Raw genomic sequence first — 16504 nt, forward strand, 5'->3', positions numbered from 1 at the left:
TTTTCTGATTCAATCTATATATAAACGCGTTTATTCGCGTACGGGCATCGCGATAAATCTTTTTTGTACAACCGGTCCCGAGCGATCGCGCCGGTTTCTCTCGACCGGCGTCGTTATAAATCCGGTACGGTCGATGCGTGCGAGTATCACAACCGCATTGAAAATGCGACGGCAGCAACACGACCGGCCAACGAGGACGGCGGTGCGCACACATTCTCGTGTCGAGAGGAAAGGTGGCGATCGCGCTCTGTGCAGCGTGGAGCGACGCGGCGCGCACGGCGGCGTTCTCGCGGGTTCCGCCGCGTCGCGTCGTGTCGCGTCGTCGTCTTTTGAGGCTCGGCTGACCGCCGGGTAGATTTGGCAACGCTGCGGCATAGCAGCGGCATAGATTCCGCTCCGCAACCGCAACCGCACGCCAGGCTAGGCGCCATGATGCCAGACCAAGCTTGTAGCCTGTGCAACGGTTTCTCCGCAGTGACGCGCAAGCTGCCGGCGACGGCGTTAGCACAGAATAGGCCGCCGACAAACGCTTGCGGCGATCGTAACGCGTTCCGTCCAAAAATTCTTTCGCGATTCTTAACGCTCACGCCACCACGATTTTCGGTCTCGACCGACCACGGGAATCGCTCGCGCGATATGAATCCTACATTCATTGACCGCGAATGTCGGGCAGCTCGCGCGATCGTATGCACACGGTTGGCTTAATCCGAATCGATACACCCGTATCTTTCTCGTACGCTCGTTGAAACGCGATCGTATAGTCTCTTAGTCGCGTCGTGTAAGCCTCTTTTTCGTAATCGGTATCCGACGGTCGATTTCTCTTTCCCTCCGACGCGTGGCTCTCCTTCTTTTTCCCCACGGGAATTTCCTTAGAACGAGAGCGAAGAGAGCACGGGAACGAGTGGGGGGAAAAAGATCTCGGGGGTGGTTCTGATCTTCGCGCGCGATATCCGACATGTTCGATACGGAAAAGTTTATAGAAGAAATTGAGAAGAGGCCGGCGATTTACGATGTGAATCGTAGCGAGTACAACGACCGTAACGCCAAGATGACCGCGTGGGACGAGGTCTGCCAGGTGATGGTACCGAATTGGGCGCGCTTGACGGACGAGGAGAGAAACGTGGAAGGTATACCAGCCTCTTGCGATCGATCGATCCGGATTCCTCTACTCGGACTCGCTCGACACTGGCACATGCCGCCGTGACCGTGTACCCGCAGTCGTTTAAAATTAATCCGAATCGTTTTTTCGTCCCCGCTCAAGTTGGTCGCTTATATAATCTTGAGTAAAAATTCATACTAGGACAGCTCGCGCCCCTCCTGTTTCTCTGATCGATCGAAAAAATAATTCTTTCCGGAATCCCAATTAATCGGCGAATCGATATTGATGCCCGTCCATGATCTGATAAATTGCAGAGAAAAATTTGCGCGGGAAGTGGAGGAATATCCGGGACTATTTCATGAAAGAACTGAAGCTCCAGAAGTCGCAGAAATTAGGGCCAGCTGGTCGTAAGCGAAAAAAATATATGTACTTCGATCAGCTGTTGTTCCTAATGCCGACGGTGGAGAATAAACGGTTGGTATCCGCCGTGTGCGCGTGCATCCGCGCATTTGAAATTTCGCCAGCTGACGCGTTCTGTGATCGTTGCAGAAGCGCCGGCAGCACGTTGAATAATTGCAAATCCGAGGAGAGCGAGGGTGAGGTCGACAATCCGGTGATCGAGGAATACGATGTGCCGTTGACCCACGCGGCACCCTCAATCGCGACTGGTAGAGAATACCTCCAACCGGGTGCGTCCTACAAAATGTATCCCCGTTATCCGAAGCAGCTTTGCGAGACATCGTTCGCGCCTTTCGATAACGAGATCCACGACATCCTGTCGTCGCACAGCAGCCAGCGCGTCGCATACGATGAAGAGGACTACGACAAGATGTTTCTTCTCTCGCTACTGCCGACCATCCGGCAGGTACCCGAAGAGAAGAAGCTCGATGTTCGGATACAAATGCAACAGATTCTGGCAATGGCGCTCCGCCCACCGGACAATAAACAATGATTTCAATATTTCGCCGATCGATAAACTTGTTTAAATGAACGGCGACGGAACGACACGCGAATAGTAAGCTCGTAAACACGAAAAATCGATTTCTTTGTTTTCGTTCGCGTAGGGAACGACGTAGAGGAAAAGATGGTACGTATTTTTATTGATCCGCGTTTTAAAATTACTGAATATCGTAAGAAAGTTTACACATATACAGTGCACTCGGACGTTCGTGTTTATTCTGATAAATTACTGATAAGATTGCCAATCGCGTCGTAAATATGTGTACACATATACTATATGTACGTAATAGTACGTATGTATATATAAGGAAACCACGATAATGTTTGAAAAGCCTTCACGAAAGAACCATGGTTCTATCAATCGCACTTTGAGTACCTATACCTGTGATATTACGCGAGGAAAACTACTTTTGACAAATGCAAAAACAGAAATAGGATCTATAATTTATAATAACGCTGCTGTAGAGAAAATGATAAATATACGGTTGACTCTTTTGTATAGAATAATAACGTACAATGTATTTTCCTAACTGCAAATAAATGTTAGTGGCATGACATCAATATTCAACAAACATGAACGGGAATATTGTAATTTATGCAAATAGTTGATAACACGTGACGTTACTTCTCGTCGATATATTTGTTTATGTTTAAGAAAATCTGAGCAGGTGGCAGCACTGATACCATTTTGAACTTTCCACCTCTCGTGCTAAATAGATACGTGCAATGTGCACATCATTTAGCAATTCACAATTTATCAAACGATCAAAATTCTTCTACTAAATTACTTAATTTTAAACACTGTACTTGTAATAATATTTGAATAACTCTTCTAAATTCTTTGTATTCTTATTTTATATTATATTTCTCCTTAATTAAAATAGAATAATCACCAAATTGTGATCAATATTCTGATTATATCATTTAAATAGTGCAAATAGTTCTTCTGTTGATTCTTTATAAGCTTGATGCAAAGGGGATAGTGAGATCGAAGTATCCATTATTCCTCGAGAAACTCAATGATGACGCAAACGGCCCTAACATAATTTACGTTTTAATATGGTGCGGAGATTTCGAGGTAGCACTTGGGCCTACATAAAATCTCATCAAAAGTTAAGAGGCCTACATTAACGTGGTCGGTTGCTTGTAATCGTCAGCTCGAAGAGAATACGTATTTTCCCCCTACATAAGAACGAGTCGAAGCAAGTGACTTAAGACGAACTCAACTTGAGCTACTTTCTTTTCTTCTTTGTTACAATACAACTAAATGACCGCGATATCACTGAATGAAGACCGAATTTGCATCCCCTTGGATACCAGCCAAATTGCCGGTCTATGTTCACAGGCCGCTAATTGAACTTCATTATCTATTCTCTTATGCTTTTATCTATCTTTATGCTGGATGCGTTCTTTTATGTTACAATGTAAAATGATCTAATTACCATAATTACTGAGATCATAGAATAGAATTGAAAATTTGTTGAAAAATGTTTCGTTCGGTTTTTACAATTTAAATTACAAGCCACTAATTATTATTGGCTCTCTATACGATTTCGATAAAAAAAACAGGACGAAGTTGGTGAAAATTTCGACGCTCGTGACATTTCTTTTGTTATCGAACATTTACGACCGAGCATCCGGACAATGGAAATATTTTTGACACACCATTGTCTCCTCTCTATTTTTTCCTTCAATTTTTACTCAAAGAGATCGAAACAAAAGGACCATCCTCGAATACAGCGTCTCACTATTTTCCGTAACAACGAATTCGCCTGTGTAGGATGTGACTGGACAATAAATTACATGAATATCATCATTTCGACTTTGCCGATGAATTATTCAAGCTCGATATCCTAGATTGGCGTTCGAGGTGTGCAAAAGAAACGGTAAATCTTGATTCAGATTCTGGATGGTAAAAAATGCATAGCGGGATCGACGAGGGAGATCGTCAACTGGGCTAGAACGTCGGCCGCGTAAACATTCAAGGGTTACCAGCAACTAGTGGCGTTTGTTGAAACTCTACCCTCAGCGAACCTACCATTCCCATCCATTCACTCCCTCCCTGAATAGGGCCAGCCCCCCTCTCAATCCCCCTCACGTATCAACCCCTTCCCTCCTGGCCGTTTCTCTCACCCTCGCACAGTCACCGTTCCCCTCCTCGTCGCGACTTGTCTCTTTCCACCCTTCGACACGCGCGGCTTTCTCTCGCGCGCGCGTTCTTCTGCCTCTGGAGCGACTCGCAGCATCCATCGGCCCGCTCCGGACTCCGGACTTCAGTTCATGTCGAGAACGCGGCACCGCCGGGACCCTAAGAACCCTTCAATATTAACCAATCCTTAGACGGACTTACGAAATATAGCGACACTCGAAGCGAACCCATCTGATTTAGGGAACTGTAAAAAATAAACGCGATACTTTTCATCGAGAATAGTAGCATAAAAAGTTGGTACCCCCTGATACCAGGTTTTAATGGTAGTAGTAAATTGTAGAGTTTCGGCTATTTTTCGCTGAACCTAAAGTGTCGAGGTCTACTTTTGTCACAACAGTGTCAAGAGAAAAACCTTTGTTTCCTTCGAAGTCGTTTTTCAAATTCGACTAAGAAACTGTGACTCGAAAAGGATAAGCGGTCAGGTGTTCCGCGATAAAACGAATATTTTAAAAGGATTAACGACATAAAATTGAGGTAGTTGCGTTTGATGCTGATCGAAGAAAGGGACGCAAAGCGTGATTGTTGAAGAAGCGACAGTTGTAAAGGAAGAGGAGCCACGAGGGCCCGCGAGGAGACTGAAGAAGAGGGATTTCGCGCGAGACTGCCGGGGGTTGTTGCCCAGCCCCGGGAAAGCGGACATCAGGCCCGGATGTTCGCAAGAACGAGACGCCGGAAACGCTGTCACGTTGGAAGGGAAAATATTGACGGCCGTCAACAAGTTCCTTACGACATCCCCTTTGGTTAACAAAGTCAAGTTACTAATGGTAAGTGTTCTTTCGCCTCAGTTTCGTGTTCCAACTATTCTCATTCTGTCTTTGACCTTCGTCACCATTGGCATAGTTTCCCTTTCTTGGTTACTGTCTTAACTCTTCTGAAGACGTCTAACTTTAATCAGTCGGAAGGAAAGACAGTAATATTTGTTTCATATAAAATCGTTTTTCTCTTCCTGAAATAACAGTTTGAGATAAAAGTGTATTAATTGAATTTATGGAATTGAAATTACACGGCTAGTTCCGTTCGGTAGAAGAATATGATATTAGCCTATATAGGACAGGAAAGAGAGTTAAAACTTTTGGCAGCAGAAATCCTCTGAATTCTTTGTTACATTTCGCAGCGCGGAGAAATGCGCGTTGCAGAAATGCATTTTCTGCGGAAGGAGAAATAACTCCGAAGACATTCGATTAACGAGGGCACGTTAGAAATGTTAGCAATGAAGAAGGAATTTTTTTTATAGTGCACTCGTTTTGTCTGTAAAAATTTCGTAGATTCGTGAACGATGAAGTGAGAATTTCGTGGCACTGCAACAACTCGTGGAGACTTTCCATTGGCTTTTTCAATCTGTGAATACGCCACGGTGGCGCCTTTAATTGCGCACAATTATCTAACTTTACGCTTGTTTGCACGTTACTATATCCTTTTCTGTCATCAAGCGATCCACCAATGCAACTTTCTTTTACTTCGTTTAACGTATATCTCTTCAGACCTCCGCTTAAGCTCCTTGTGATGATTTTTTGCATCAAAGAATTGCAGCATCAGGGTTTAGCAAACGATTCGTTACACCTCTCGCAAATACAGTCTTTGCACGGTATCAGGTAAAAGAAATTTCACTTCAATCTGACTTCAAGATTTCGTTGAAAGTAAAGCAGTGATTGGAGAGGCGGGGAATTTGATGCACTGCCAGATACGTAATTTCAGGTATGTGTCCCACAACAGAGTGGAACCATCCGTTTAATATGGTAATGCAAATCGATGATGCTCATATCCGTGAGAGTCCTTAAACGTGCATTCCTTGCTATGCTCCAAATTGCGAAGCGACGTGCCGGTTGCTTGCCAGATAAAGCAGCCCGAGCACACTCCATTTCCCTCGTTTTAACTTGTTGCTCGGCCCACCACCTTTCTGATACCGAATCCTACTGTGCAATTATTATCGGTTTCAAGTAAATGTGGCATTTCTGTGGCTCAACAAATTCTATGGAATTTACCGCTGGTATGTAACAACTATTGAGATTGGAATGATCAAAGGGGTTGTAGAGCATTGTATAGTTTCCCCTATCACATCGATTACGTAGAAACTGTCGGTATCGCGAATTTGCGTGCAAATTCAATACGATGATCTTTAATCAAACTATTAACTCAAGTCTATATTAGAGATTATTACGAACGGAGTTCAATTTCAATTGTCAGAGGCCAATAGATATTGTAATCAATTTTGTGTCGAATGTTGGATCGTCCAATAGATTTACACACATCTCTTGACATTTGTAGTGGATACTCTTTTTACAAGTATCAGTCTCTCGATGACACTTCGGCCCGTTCGCTCGAGTATCGAGTTTGGAACGTTTCAGCATTGTCGTTTGTCAGAACAGGACGAACCGTAGGAGTTTCCCGCGTTCCCCGTCATTCTCGGCGTGCCATTATCGTCGGCGAGTGTTCCTAGCACGGGGAACTCGAGATTCCGGGCGTGGAGCATCTCGTGCGACGAGACAAATGACAAGATCAGTAGGCAGATACCACCACTGCGAAAGAATGAGCCGCAGGGCAACTTCTGCCCTACCCGATTGTGAATGAAACGCTTTTGTACAGCCAGGCATAGTTCGTTTGTCGGGAAGTAGATGGTTTGTCATGCATTCATCCGCCCTCTGCAAGTGTGCCACTTTAACCAAGCCACAGTAGTGCGGGTCAGCCTCTTAACTTTTCTGACGAGATTAGTATCACGTTCCATCGCTTACAATTAGAGCTGAGATTTCGGTAGACTATTTATTGACCACTTCATTGTTGGATTCTTTAATTTGAGTTTCATTTTATTTTTTAGTACACTTTTATAGTACACTTATTTTTTAGTGAATTTTGTATTTCGAGTCAAGTCGTCACTTTCACGGTTGCCTGCTTTAATTGGTATATTATTTATGCATTTCAAAAATCGTGTCGAATGTTGTTTTCTCATGTAAGTCATGGCACGTTCCCTCCCATCATTGGAAACTGCAACAATTGGGTTAAAAAATACATCTTACGATCGTTTCACTTATCTGACCTACTCTTGATTGATTACCATCTACTCAGGACTTGACAGCTTCCTTAGGGCGTGTGAGGGTGTAGTGAAAATCTAATCCGCAGCCTCTGTCTGTCCCGTGTCTCATTAGCGAACCGTCCGAATCTCGCTTTTCGAACGAATTGTCATCGTTAACGTCGTTCATTTAAAAATCGTATTACGCAACACATGATGGGGCCGATTGCGGCTGATCATGGGAGCATGTTCCGCGGAAATCTCATTGTCGCGACGCAGATGAAATGCAATTTTTGTCAAACATCTGTCTCCAAATGTCCATCGAAAATCTCAGCAGGATTTTACCGGGCGTTGAAATCCCTGGAAGTTCCACTAGTATTCCGTGGGCTACGCTCTCGAATCAATCTCCGTCAATTAATCGGTCGACCGATCTACGGATTACGATGTCACCGATTCGGGTCAGGAGCATTACGTTTTAATTGGGGCCTCCCAATTAGATACCGTTCAACGGGCTGTTTTCAGCTTTTTTCATTATCCAATCCGTTAAGTAATAATTAACCAGGACTAATGCAATCGGGAAAGTCAACTGTTTGGATACAAACTTCGCCGGCCGGTTCTGTTTTCCCTAGTTTTAATCGCCCTTTAAGGTTTACGAATGCAGAGTCGAGCGTCATGTGCACGTTTAATTATACGTCGTTAAATGCAGCTTAAAGGAGGACGACGACGACGGTAGTAATCCTGTCCCGAAACCTTGATAAAAACCGGACTAGTCGGATACGTTTCGGCTATGATTCCGTTTCGTGTCGCTCCTCAAAGTGTACAAGGTTTCTTTGAAAATGTTAACGAGCCAGGACCGTCGGAATCGTTAGCACAAATAATTACTGCAGGTTCAGTGTTTGAACATAAGAGTCGTCGATGGAGGCAAGTTATTAACGTCGCCAGGATTCGGTCCGATAACTTAAGAAAATTAAATACACGTCTAAGTATATGAATACGGGAACGCAATTAAAGAAAGTAGGTAGCTGGCGCGGTACCAATTTTTCCGTCATCGTGTTTACTTAATATATAAGAGCCCGTTCGCTCGCAAACGTATTACTGAAAAACTAATTTGCAATGCTTAGAAAATACATACACGTGCGCCCCGTAGTTTTATCTTTCGGTTATCGTATCGTAACTCCTCGAACACACGTTTCGCATTTTTCCCTTAGATAGAACGTCCGAGCATTCCCTCATTCATTCGCGGTACGTTTTACAACCCTTTAACAGGTTCTTTTTATACCTGGTTCCGAGAAGCCAGGACCAGGACGACCGGTAGAAGGTCGAATCTAATTAGGCTATCCCATTTTCCGTAGTAATTTGTAAGAGATAGGTGAATGTTCCTTTATTTTAATTCGTTCGGAGTCTTCTCTAGATTCGTTCCCGAGGCGAAAGAAGAAAATTTCCAGTCGGCTCGTTGCATCGCGCCACATGATCCTGTTAAAATCGTTACCTGTTCCTGCCTCGACGTTACTCTCGGTATCAATTAAAAAGGAAAAAGAATATTCCGCGGGAACAACGCGGATAGTTAACGTCGCGGTTAATTCTATTTTCGAGAATCGTTAAATTCGGTAATATCATCTTTGGGAACTATCGACGCATGGATTCTTTTTTTAAAAGTGTTGCGCGGGCAACAATACCTTTTATGTGAAATTTACGACGGAGCTGACCCCTCGCCCGTTTTCATCTGACGTAAAGCAAGAAACGCATACCTAAAACGCATTCCATCTTCCGCTTCTCGTGTACCGCGTTCTATAACGAGCTACTCAAAGCCTGGAAGGAACGACCCCGATGGAATGCGTGAGAAAACCATGCTAGTGTGCTTATAACTTTCGATACATTTCCCTCGTCAATTTTCTTGGCCGACAACCGCGTTATGGCTGTAATTCTTAGAGAGGGAGGATCAACATTTTCCTTGTTATATTTTTTGCTACCGAAGCGTCATGATAGCGCATGCTCTAACTGGAAGCAACACGTTTAATAGGTTGACCGTCGTAAAAATTCCACTTCTACAAGCTGATGGTAGGAAATGATTCGCGACATATTTATTCTCCCTCCGGTTCGTGAAACGAGGGAGGAACTGAACGTTTATGGAGACGAACCGTTTTAATTGATAAAACTCTGTAAAAATGTAGTATAAACACCACTGACTCTTTTCTTCTTGATTATTACTATTCTGTTGTGATTGTTTGACGGATTTGGATATTCGATTTGATCTCAATTTAAGTCGGAAATATCTTGCAAATCGCGTCGAAAATCCGCGGAATACTTCGGATTCAAGTATCGGTATGTTCTGTATTTTATTATGTGTTCTAACAGAGCATGACTTCTTCGAAGCATGTAACTTCCTCGACGAATATTTCAAAACTGCGAGCGAAAAACGTTTAACACACTAGTCCTCAGAATTGAATCATTCCGTCCGAAGTAGCATCTTTCACGAGATGAAATTCTTTCGCTCTGCCGCCGAGCGAAATTCATTCCTATATCAGAAGCTTGTAGACTATTCGGTACGTCATCGAATAATTTGCGATGGTTACTAATTTCTTTTTGACGAATTTTATTTCACGGACGACGAAACACGCGAGTTTTTAATTAAGCGCAAGACATTAATCATGCCTGACGCAAACGCGGGGCAAAAAATTTCGACGAGTATATCAATTCGAATTATTATTGAATCGGAAATGTACGTGCAAGTGGAATTTAATTCAGACTGCTGGCTGAAGCAATATAGTGTTGAAATCATGTCGTATTCTATTATTTTACAACGCGTTGGATGCAAGGGTCTATTAACCTCGCCTTGAGTTACGTTGTTTGAGCTCCTTGAATCCTAATTGACTGTATCGTGCTCCTGCATTTGTCCAGGTAATTAGTTTGCGCGACGTTATTAATATCCTTGGACGAGAAGGCGGATGGATACCATCGGCGATAACTTCGCTCGCATCATTGAAATTCGTCGTTAAGCACCGTGAATTTTGATAGTGCGAAGCGCGTTATCGTTAATGCCATCGATCGCCTTAAATGTCCGCTCGTCGCTTTCCACCACTTCTCGAATAAATTAGGCAAACGAATTCGTATTTAAATTAGCCTCATCTTTGCGGTATCGCTCGCGGAAAAGGTATCCCGCTGCAACTTCCTGTGGTAACTCTATTCATTGTCATAACTTCCTGCCGAAACTTCATCGCGCACGCTGCCGCTTTGCCAGCGTGGGAAACCGCCAAGAGAGCGAGGCGGCTGAAAAATATAGGAACAAGGAACGTATTAAGTACGCCAAGGATTAGCAGAAGATGTGCAAAATAGTCGACAAAGTCGACAGCTACCGACTTGCGAATAATAAGAATTTTTCGGATGGATGATTGAATGGATGAATGATAAAAAATTTATTTTCTAAAAATTTCGAAAAATGCTTCAAGTAAAAGTTGTATGTACTGCTATTATCTATAAGACGACGTATACAATTTTTGTCTATCTGGAATACTTCAGAAGTAATCGAGTAATTATTTCGTCCATCGTCAAATACTTCTCAACGAGTGGAGTTAGAATAAAATTGCTTAGGACTTTTCACAACTACAACTACGTACAATTTAAATGGATCTTAGCAAGAAATTTGATAAGATTTTCCTCCATTCTATATTTTGGTGTTCCGTTTAAGGATGTATTGGCTATACAGTCAATCCCAAAAGTTTATGCACTTCAGAAACGCATTTTTTAAAAAGAAATCAGACGTCGGAAGAACATTGCTAATAATAAACAACAAAAAAAAATTGTCGATTTTTCCGAGATTTTTCCAAGGGGTACCCCTTCAATTTCTTCCAAATTTTCGTTTTTCGCCAATAACTCCCAAACCGTTGAATTTACGGGAAAATTGCATTAGACCTTTCTTGTAGATGACAACGAGATCTACAATTTCCATGTAAAATTTTTTCGCTAGCGTCAATAGTTTACGAGTAATTTGCAAAAAACTGTTTTTTCGTTTTTCGTCAATAATTCGTTAAATATTAATGCTAGTGAAATATTTTTACATGGAAATTGTAGATCTCGTCGTCCTCTACAAGAAAGGTCCTATGCAATTTTCTCGTATCTCCAAAGGTTTAGGAGTTATTGAGGAAAAACGAAATTTTTTTCCAAAAGTTCGCCGTTTCGACGCTGGAATGGTCGGATTTTGTCAACATCAATAAAATGCCAAATAATCATATGTAACTCATTAAGTATCGAAATTAGAAGAAGAATGCACTATTTTTAATTATAGAAAATGCGTTTTTCTGAGGTACATACACTTTTGGGATTAACTGTATAGCCAATACATCCTTAATTCAATTATATTGGAGATTATTGAATTTGTTTTTATACAGTATCACGTGTGGAAAGTTTATTACTTCTGTTTATGGCACGAATCTTATGTTCCGCGATAAAAAGACGAACAGTCGTTTATCGGATACCTACCGAAAAAGACAATACGTGTATTGCCAGACAAAGACAGATCGTCATAAAATTATTATATCCGACAACACTTAAGGATCTATTAGGATTCCTCGCGTTGGGTAGGTGCATTAAAGTAATGTGTGCAGTACATTATATCGAGGATGCAACATTTTATCCGGTTCGTGATATACTTACCTAAACTGTGCACAAATATTTGTGTTATCTTCGTGAAGAACGATACATTCTCGGTTATAATCGTAATATGGACCACCGTATTTTACTTGGTTATAGCGCGATTATTGCTCTACGGGAGCGAGAACCGGGCAATGTCTTTTTTGCTATCGTGCAAATAAAGCGATTCGACGTATCCGTCCACTTTATCACAACCGCGTCGACCCGAATAGGTAAATACGCGATACGATACCTACGGGCGACGTTGCGTTTCACGAAATTGCATAGAACGTTTATTCGCGCGAGACCGGCTAGGAAATTTTAGACCATGTCGCAGCTAGATTATTCTACCCAGGGGTGCGTTACGCCATTGGTCGTTGGTTTGACCGACAACTTGGGTTCATTCGTAAACGTCAGTCGTCTACGTCCGAACCCAACTAACCATCGAGAACGCACGGAATGAATCGCAGGTAATTACCGCGAAAGACAATCGCGATAAGGCGACAGCTGGCGGCGTTTTAATATTAGGAACAGGATGTACAATCGATCTGCCGGCTCACTGATAATAACCAGAGGGGTCGAGTTTCGCAATCGAGACGCGATGCACTTTTGACCCGGTACAGAAACAACGATATGGTTCGATCCGACGAACTTTTTCGACCGGCGTTCATTGGATTTTTCTTCTTTTTTTTAAACGGTGAAGTTGCGTAAAATTAAATCTCGCGTCTCGGTTTTATTACCTGCGCGCTGAGCGAATATTTTTTTCAACCGATGGATAGGTGAAACCTAACACGGACTGTTCATTTTTTTCTATCCCCGTTCGATCGTACTCAACGTGACGCGTTTCATCTGCATATCCATCGATTGAATATGCAAACGCCCCCGTGTATCGGGGAATATCACTTAAACGCGTGACGTCCACCAGTCTTTTGGCCGTTCTCTCGCCGGGGACGGTTCCATCGAGGAATGATTACTTCAGTTTCATACTATGACACGAAGATAACCAGCGCGAGTAAAATGCGGACCATTATACTTAACTAAATTCCTCGCAGAAGTGGAATCGTAAAAGCGTAGGAGGAGAATAAAGAGACGTATTCGTCTCGTTTACTGGAAGTATAAATATCGAAAACGCGAGTTCCGCCAACGCTAGGCAACAACGCAACCGTAAAGGAGCAACTAAATTTGATATGCAACAACGGTAGGCTCCAGAGGCAACGTTATTTTTAAAATAGGAGGCGTTTCGTGGCTCATCTTATATGAAATACCACTCTCTCGTATTCTCGTCAAGCAGCCGAAACATTCACGGCGTCTTAAAAATGCCTCGGACAATCGTGAAATTCTTCCTCTACCCGAGGGCTTTCAGTCGACAATTAAAAATCTCCTTGGTAATCGTAGCACAATTAATGAGCGGGCAACTGCGTTCGCTGTAATTAACCGATAAGCAGCGCGGCCCAGTCCGCCCGTTCCTTTTCACTATCCACGTCGAGTCGTATTGTCCTCCGGAACAATTTGACGGGCTAACGAATTTTCTTCTACGACGATGCGAAAGACGAGAGCGACTCGCTGACGTAGCGACATTTTTCGAATTTTCCACGCCTGCCCACTTCGCTCTTCACCGTCGCGTCGATGCGATGAACGTGCAAAAATCGAATACTCGACATATGGCGTCACATAAAGCGTATCGGTGTTAGCCGAAGTCCGGGCGCAGCCGTCAGTTACTTGTCTCGATTTGCATAGCCAAGATTTCATCCTTGTATATGATAAAACACGATGCCGTGTAACGTATATGTACGTCACGCGTATGCAATGCAAATTTTGCGTATCTGTACGACAGAATGCATAACTCAGAGTTTAAAAATCTTTAATAAAATATGCGTAACGTCATTCGTCAGAGATATCAGATATTTCTTTAAACAGTATTAACTTTTAATTCAATCTTCCCGCACATTAATAACACGAGTAACTGTTCATGAACTTCTATGAAAATTTATTATAGCCAAGAAGTTGGAGGTGCTTTCGGTATTTCTGTGTACCGTCCCTCGTTTTCGAATTTCGAGGCGCGTGTGTTCTCGTTAATTCTGACAAATTTGAGAACCGAGATACGACACTCTGGAGGCTGAGCATCTTTGTACCGATTAAACGCGAAAACTTGAACGTTCCAACGGCGGCTCGCCGCGTTTCGAAACCGCTCTACCACCACTGCGTCACCGTTTCTTCTCGGCCGTCGACGCTTTGTACACGTTGATCCGCTCGTGCCCCGGGAAGAGTCTCCCCGTAGAAAATGGTAGCCGCGCATTAGAAGGCTTTTGAAAAAGGTCGGGAGCACGTCGCGGTCGGAAACACGTACTTTTCGAGTGAAAGCCCTCAAACAGAAAATAGGGAGCCGGTACAACCGAGGGCATGAAGATATAAAACCTCGACGCTTCTATGGAAACCAAGAGGGTTTGAAACGATGCTAAATTCCACTGAGTATGTTGTCCTACTTGACACGTAAGCTCGTGTCACCACTTAGCTCGCGATTCGAGGGATTTCGCCTGCAAATGTCCCACCTCCTCGCCCTATCACACTTTTATTGCCAGCCTCCATGCATTCCTGTCTCAATCTGTCTTCGAGATACGGCGCGAGGACTAGAATCGATTAACGCGTTTTTCAACCGAACTACCCGGAGAATTTTATAGCTGAGGATCGGTACCGTTGAACCCCGGCAAACAATGAGAGGGCGACGATCAATTGTGGCTTAGACATGTTTGAAACTATTATTTCTGTGTTCGCTCTTTAGAGTTTAGTTTTTAAGTTCCGGATTTCACAGAATGTATTGCTCGACGAAGTACTGAAAATTCTGATGGTTCTTATTATAGTCGCAGTCTTTTATTATAGAATAACGTTTCAAGAAAAGCAGTGCTAATAGAAACGAGAAAAAAAGCACGCAGTTACGTGATGTTGAATAGGCCGTTTGTTTTCTTTCGATCGACCTCGTTCCCTTTATTTCCCGCCCTAACCATCTCTTATCGTCGTCTTCGAAGAAAATCTACCGTCAAAAGATAAACCTTCATTCCGACGTCGGCTGTTAGTTCGATCCTCAGCGAGGACTGCGCCGTTCTATTGATTATTGTCGTTTATCACGGGAGGAATTATTTTTTCATCTTGCAGAAGGGTCTCGCGACCCTATGGAAACCCCGCTATTTTTGTTCCCGGCACACTGAATTAAAAACGAAAACATACCGACGAGTAGGGTCGATAGTTCTTCCTGTCGTCCAATCATTTCCTTTCCTATAAGCTGAATTATAGCTTGGGACGCTGCGTGAAATCGGTCGTAAACAAGGTGGTCAGCCGCAGCGCTAACGAGTTCGCCATCGACGCGTTTCTCTCCCTTTCCAACCTGCCGATTAATCGGTTAATTCTTGGTAATTTCGTGCATTCCCGATTAACACTTGGCGAATGTGTTCCGCGATCAAACTGCGCGACATTCCCGGTTTGCAAATTTCAAACTGAGTTTACAGCCGACGAAATTGCTCGCAGAATTCAAACTCGCATGCATTGTCGAGTCGCACTGCTCGACTTTACGTTGTCATAAAAAATTACACGCGACGACGAAAAGGCCACAAGGTTATTATACTTTTATAGCGCGCCCGTAGTTTGCTGCGCCGCCGTGTCTTATCTGGTTATGTTGAGGGATACTCTTAAATATTAGAACGATTTTTAGATGTAGCAGTGGCTTGCGTGTTGCGATTTGCTGGTGACTTCGGATTAATTGAATATCGTCGACCACACAAGTGCTTACGAGACATGAGCTTGTCACGCTTGTTTGTACAGAGTAAATCGAATCACTAACGCACCGCGACGACAAGGCACATTGATCACAAATTGCAGTAATTCAAAATAGAATCGGTGAAATTTGCCATATCGAGGTCTCTCCCTTGGGACTTGAGACATTATGCAAACAGACATACGTAAAATTAACACAAATCGTAGCAACGTTATGGTATATTTGATGTTGAAATAAACAATTCTTCTTCGTTCAGAATTAAACATTTAACGAGAAGCATAAGGTTTTTTTGTGGTTACGAAAGACTATAATCGCATGCAAATTGTTAACTGTCTAAGTCAGTCGAAGTTTTCTCGTTCCCCGTTCAATCAAAATGCAAGACAGCGTGATCGAGTGCCGCGTCTTATCGTTCAACCACGCGACCCTCGTAAATTCCCTGCGTTTTCCCTGCCCTTTTCCCATCCTTTTGGTTCTTCGTTGTTGTATGCACGTTTCTCTTGTTGCACGTTTCCTCGAGTCGCGTGTCTCTATAATTCTCCCCGCGCGAAGGCTACAATCACCGAGAGTCGTGTTCTTGTTGCTTACACGCGCTGATTTACGAGCCGTACACGTTCTACCCCGTTCTCTCCCCAACGTTTTCGACGGTCTGAAAATCCGTTTTCAGTTTTAATTAACGCGATCGCCGAACGAGCGAATAATTAATACCGGCTAAACGAATAATCAGAGATTAAATCAAGCGCGGTCACACGTTCGATTTTGATCCCGTATGAAGTCCGCACGACGGCTTCCGTCCTGGCCACCGTTTCCGATCGCACGTTTTAATTAAACGTCTTAACCCAG

The 16504-nt window shown here is 43.3% G+C and overlaps 2 protein-coding genes across 2 annotated transcripts in view; both read left to right on the forward strand.

The window, feature by feature from the left end:
* Positions 1-955: 955 nt before the first annotated feature.
* LOC108631652 (uncharacterized) lies at positions 956-2631 on the forward strand. Its single transcript, XM_018035743.2, has 3 exons — positions 956-1127; positions 1414-1573; positions 1649-2631. The coding sequence occupies exons 1-3, from the start codon at positions 956-958 to the stop codon at positions 2049-2051; spliced, it is 735 nt and encodes a 244-aa protein (XP_017891232.1). The 3' UTR covers positions 2052-2631.
* A 2131-nt stretch (positions 2632-4762) lies between these two features.
* Positions 4763-16504, forward strand: part of LOC108631343 (putative calcium-binding protein CML22) — a gene marked incomplete at its 5' end in the record, with an annotated part of 44691 nt that continues 32949 nt past the window's right edge. Inside the window, one exon of the mRNA XM_026819314.1 lies at positions 4763-5032. Within this exon, the coding sequence (XP_026675115.1) occupies positions 4763-5032 (270 nt within the window). The remainder of the gene's footprint in view (positions 5033-16504) is intronic.

The sequence above is a fragment of the Ceratina calcarata genome, unplaced genomic scaffold (assembly GCF_001652005.2).
Source record: "Ceratina calcarata isolate Rehan_Ccalc_2016 unplaced genomic scaffold, ASM165200v1 scaffold147.2, whole genome shotgun sequence".
NCBI classification, from domain to species: Eukaryota; Metazoa; Arthropoda; class Insecta; order Hymenoptera; family Apidae; genus Ceratina; species Ceratina calcarata.

Coding starts and splice junctions, on each gene's coding strand:
- LOC108631652 (XM_018035743.2), top strand. CDS start 956: ATGTTCGATACGGAAAAGTTTATAGAAGAAATTGAGAAGAGGCCGGCG. Junction 1,128..1,413: donor CGAGGAGAGAAACGTGGAAG/GTATACCAGCCT, acceptor GATAAATTGCAG/AGAAAAATTTGCGCGGGAAG. Junction 1,574..1,648: donor CCGACGGTGGAGAATAAACG/GTTGGTATCCGC, acceptor TGATCGTTGCAG/AAGCGCCGGCAGCACGTTGA.